General features: G+C 48.4%; 1 protein-coding gene across 5 annotated transcripts in view; it reads left to right on the top strand.

The window, feature by feature from the left end:
• Nucleotides 1-1,391: 1,391 nt before the first annotated feature.
• Nucleotides 1,392-5,222, top strand: part of LOC105909547 (coiled-coil domain-containing protein 136) — a 50,871-nt gene continuing 47,040 nt past the window's right edge. For 4 of the 5 annotated variants that reach the window (XM_031582842.2, XM_031582840.1, XM_031582839.1 and 1 more), the window contains exons 1-2: nt 1,825-1,845; nt 2,184-2,265. In XM_031582842.2, the coding sequence (XP_031438702.1) occupies nt 1,840-1,845; nt 2,184-2,265 (88 nt within the window). In that variant the 5' untranslated portion in view covers nt 1,825-1,839. Of the gene's footprint in view, nt 1,550-1,824; nt 1,846-2,183; nt 2,266-5,222 lie in introns of those variants that run through there. The other variant, XM_031582843.2, reaches the window with a different exon arrangement.

Below are 5,222 nucleotides of genomic sequence, written 5' to 3'. Positions count from 1 at the left end.
ATGGAAATGGATGCCAGTGCTTTAGGCCTGTGAAGGTGATTGCATCCTGCCTACCTGAGTGACAGGTGAAGATTGGGTGAGGACAGGCTAAAGACTCCCCTTTGAGGCCGTATACTGTAGTTGTGTAATTTCCCAGAGGGCATCTGACCTTTGAAACATTTGGGCCAGCACATTTACCTCTTCAGACACACAAATCACATCCACAGATGACACTGTGTTTCAGCTAATCTCCATCTTGTATCCCCATCCACAGATGACACTGTGTTTCAGCTAATCTCCATCTTGTATCCCCATCCACAGATGACACGGTGTTTCAGCTGATCTACATCTTGTATCCCCATCATCTGTGACTGGTATGACATCATCTATGACTGGTATGACATCATCTGTGACTGGTATGGCATCATCACATGTAGTGAAGCTCCAGTGCTGACTCTGTTTGTCCTGGCTTCTAATCATTTTGGTCATTTTAGTAGATCTCTGAAAAATGCCCTGTTGTGACCTGCACACCTGACCTGATTCCACCTCTACCTGTTTAAAGAAAAAATTCTATGTTCTCTCCTAGCACGTTTTTGACATGGGTCTTGTTTCTCCAATGGTCTTGTGACTCCAATGGTCTTGAGATAAGATGACTGCTTGTGTTGCTCTCTGCCTCTCTGGTAAGTTGCTTTGGATGAAAGTGTCTGCCGTACGTGTGAATGTTAATTAGAGCTAAATGCTATTCACAGCAGTGTGTGTGTGTGTGTGTGTGTGAGTGTGAGTGAGTGTGTGAGTGTGTGTGTGAGTGTGTGTGTGAGTGAGTGAGTGTGTAAGTGTGTGAGTGTGTGAGTGAGTGTGTGAGTGTGTGAGTGAGTGAGTGAGTGAGTGAGTGTGTGTGTGAGTGAGTGAGTGTGTAAGTGTGTGAGTGTGTGAGTGAGTGTGTGAGTGTGTGAGTGAGTGAGTGAGTGAGTGAGTGAGTGAGTGAGTGAGTGAGTGAGTGAGGCAGAGAGAGATAGATTGAGTGTGTGTGTGTGTGAGATGGAGTGACAGAGCAAGTGAAAGAAAATAGAGGAGGGGACGTAGGGGGGAGGGAGGGAGGGAGGGAGGGAGGGAGCAGAGAGAGAAGAGAGAGAGAGAAGAGAGAGAGAGAGAGGGAGAGAGCAGAGAGAGAGTGACATAGTGATAGTAGGGAAGCAGCCCAAAGGAGAGAGAGAAGAGGGGGTTGGGGAGTGGAGGGAGGGAGCGAAAGAGCAAGAGGGAGGGAGTGAGAGAGCGATATAGAGAGAGAGAGGGAGAGTGAGAGCGAGCAGGGAGGGAGGGAGGGAAGGAGAGCGATAGAGAGAGAGGGAGGGAAGGAGAGCGAGAAAGAGAGAGGGAGGGATTGAGAGCGAGAGAGAGCGAGCAGGGAGGGAGGGAAGGAGCAAGAGCGAGAGAGAGAGGGAGGGAGAGAGGGAGGGAGGTATCAGGGTAAACAGCAGAAGGGAAGTGAGAGCAGCATAGTGCAGAGCTGCGCAGGAATCAGTTGTCAGCTGCCAGCGTCCTGAGCTGCAGTCGCCAGATCTCATTAAAGGTAAATACAGCCAGTGTGTGTGTGTGTGTGTGTGCGTGCGTGCTTGTGTGTGTGTGTGTGTGTTTGTGCGTGCGTGCGTGCATGTGTGTGTGTGCGTCTGTGTGTGCGTCTGTGTGTGTGTGTTGGATCTATGACAGAGAAAAGCATACTGCCAGATAAAGAGAGAGAGGACGAGTGTGAAAAAAAGGGGATAACAGAGAGAGAGAGAGAGAAAGAGAGGGATGAAGAAAGAACAACAGAGTGCAGGATGGAAGCTGAGAGACTGAATGCGGCTGTAACAGAACAGACAAATGCAGGTGAAATTTGGCATCATCAGATTATTCACTGCGTGTGGCTTATCGCAGTGCGTGTGCGTGTGTGTGTGTGTGTGTGTGTGTATGTGTGTTTTTCTCTCTCAGGATGGGGCACCAACTGCAGCGCAGTGTGTTTGGAGCCTGAGGAGCATCCCTGAGTTGCGAGAGTGTGTGAGAGTGTGTGTGCATGCGTGGATCTGCGTGTGTGTGTGGTGGGGCAGCTCTGCTACGTTTCACCGCAAGCCTCTGAAGCCTTCGTCGCTGTCTCGCTGACAAGTGTGTGAACATCGTCCCTGACCAACCTCTTCCCCCCCATCCTCAACACCCCCCCCCCCCCTCAGTCCGCCAGCCCCGTTTCCACAGCAACCATGGACTGCGGACTGCGTCTGCCTCCGGTCATCGAGGAGGTCATGGACCCTGTGGGTGAGTCTATAAATGTCTATGTGTTTGTTTGTTTGTTTGTTTGTTTCTCTCTCTCTGTCTCCCTCTCCTTCTCTCTCTCTCTCTCTCTCTCTCTCTCTGTCTCCCTCTCTCTCTCTCTCTTGTTCTTTCTCTCTCTCTTCCCCCCCTTTCTCTCTCTTTTTCTCTCTCTACCTTCTAAAACCACTTTGCATTGCCTCTCTGTACGTCACAGAGTGCATGTCGAGTGTGACGTATGCTCTCTGTAGGCCAAATGGAGCAAATTGAGAGGAGGATCAGGTGTAGGGGCTCTTGAGAGATGCCGTACAACCATCCATTAATAGGTGAAAGAGTCAAATCATGGATGAAGGGATGAGCAATGCATTAATAAAACACATGATAAAGGGAGGAGAGACCAAATGAATGAATAACTGACTGACTAAATGAACGGATGAATGAATGAATGTATGAGTGACAGAGTGAATGAATGAATGTATGAGTGAATAATTGAATGAGTGAATGAATGAATGAGTGAATGAATAAATGAATGAATGAATGAGTGAATGAATGAGTGAATGAATGCACAAGTGACTGAGTGAATGAATGAATGCATGAATACACGAGTGACTGAGTGAATGAATGAACGGATGAATGAATGAATGTACGTATGAGTGACTGAGTGACTGAGTGACTGAGTGACTGAGTGAATGAATGAATGCATGAAATGAATGGACCTCCTTTCCTGGGACAAAGGGGCTTGTGCACAGTGAATTTCAAGATTACTGTTTTTCTACGTTCAGTCATACCTCATATGCAAAGTACAATGTATAATCTGTGTGTGTGTTTGTGTGTGAGTGTGTGTGTGTGAGGGAGAGACAGCATTTGTATACATTTGTATGTTTTTGTATATGTACATACAAGAACATCCTGTTAAAAGCTGATCTGTGTTGCTGTTTGTGTGTGCATACATGCACAAAAACATGTGTTCTGGATTTAGTCTCTGGAACATACCAGTGGTTTTGCTCCTCCTCAGGGTGTGTGTGTACTTGTGTATGTGTGTGTGTGTGTGTGTGTGTGTGTGTGTGTGTGTGTGTGTGTGTGTGTGTGTGTGTGTGTGCGTGCGTGCGTGCGTGCGAGGGTGCGTGTGTGCGTGTGTGCGTGAGTGTGCGTGTGCGTGTGCGTGCGTGTGCAGCTGAGGACCAATCACAACTGAGGGCCAATCACAGCTGAGGACCAATCACAGTTGTTAGAAGCTGATACATGTTGCTGTTTGTACAGCATACATACAACATACATCCACAAAAACATATGTCCACACAAGTGTCACAGCTGTGGACCAATCACAGCTGTGGACCAATCACAGCTGAGGACCAATCACAGCTGAGGACCAATCACAGCTGTGGACCAATCACAGCTGAGGACCAATCACAGCCGAGGTCTTGTCTGACTGATCAACAGGGAACATGTCGGGTGGAGGCAGATGGATGGATAGGCAGAAAGCTGATCAGTCGATAAAAAAGTCACATCCACAGATCAATAAATGGACATGTATCTTTCTTACTGACTGATCTCCAAAGATCTCCAAATCATCTCCATACAAAAAAAGAGGATGGGGGACAGCCGAGCCGTGTATGTGTGAGCGTTTGTGTGTGTGTGTGTGTGTGTGTGTGTGTGTGTGTGTATGTGTGTGTGTGTGTGTGTGTGTGTGTGTGTGTGGTTGAAGGAGATTAATAGATTCATCTCCTCTCCTCTTCTGGCCTCTCAGCTTCTTTTTCAAGGCTGCTGTTTGAAACCAACACTTCTGGCTGTCAACAAGTCCTCTTTAACCCCCCCCCCCCCAAACACACACACACACTCTCACAGTGGGGCACCCACACACTCCCGCTCCTGCCAGCTCCAGATCCCACCTTGCAGTCACGATTCTCTCACTCGCTCTCTCTCTTTCACACACACACACACGTACACACAAACGTACACACACACGTACACACACAGACACACAGACACCGAGACACACAGACACTGAGACACACAGACACACAGACACACACACACACACAGACTCACACACACACACACACACACACACACACACGTACCCACATTCTCTGTCTCTCTCCCCACCCTTTCTTCTGTCTCTCGTGCTTTTTCTTGTGAAGATGAACACTGAGGCCTCAGATTCTGTCTCAATCTCTGATTGGGCTGAAGACGAGTCGTCCTGAAATGTCTCTGGCATAGAGGACGTGTCTCTGATTGGGCTGGAGACGAGTCGTCCTGAAATGTCTCTGGCATAGAGGACGTGTCTCTGATTCGGCTGGAGACGAGTCGTCCTGAAAATGTCTCTGGCATAGAGGACGTGTCTCTGATTGGGCTCTGCTGCGGGGGCCCTGATCCTTCCCCCTTCCCTTGTCTGCTGTGAAGACACTCACCTATGGCTTGGATGCATAACAGGGTTTGGGAGGAAGGGCAGGAGAACCAGCTGAAGGCCAGAAACACACAAACACACACACACACACACACACACACACACACACACACACACACTACACACATGCTTTTGACTCTGCATAGGGTGTTACTGTTTTCCTGTAGCTAAGCTGGAAGAGCAGCTGGTGTACAGTACTAAGAACACCAACGTCATGGGTTTGATACCCACTGATGAGAATGCTTCGCTGGTCTATGGGTTGATACCCACTGATGAGAATGCTTAGCTGGTCTACGAGTTTGATACCCACTGATGAGAATGCTTAGCTGGTCTATGGGTTTGATACCCACTGATGAGACGGCTTAGCTGGTCTACGGGTTTGATACCCACTGATGAGAATGCTTAGCTGGTCTATGGGTTTGATACCCACTGATGAGAATGCTTAGCTGGTCTACGGGTTGCTCTGGATGAAAGTGTCTGGTATGAGAGTGTTCTTCTCTTTGTGCTGGCTTGTGTAGTTACCTTGTGGGTAGTGTTTGTGGGCCAAAGTTCAAAG

This window comes from Clupea harengus, chromosome 16, assembly GCF_900700415.2.
Source record: "Clupea harengus chromosome 16, Ch_v2.0.2, whole genome shotgun sequence".
Classification (NCBI taxonomy): domain Eukaryota; kingdom Metazoa; phylum Chordata; class Actinopteri; order Clupeiformes; family Clupeidae; genus Clupea; species Clupea harengus.
Note: the sequence above shows the minus strand (reverse complement) of the source record. Positions and strands in the feature narration are given on the sequence as shown.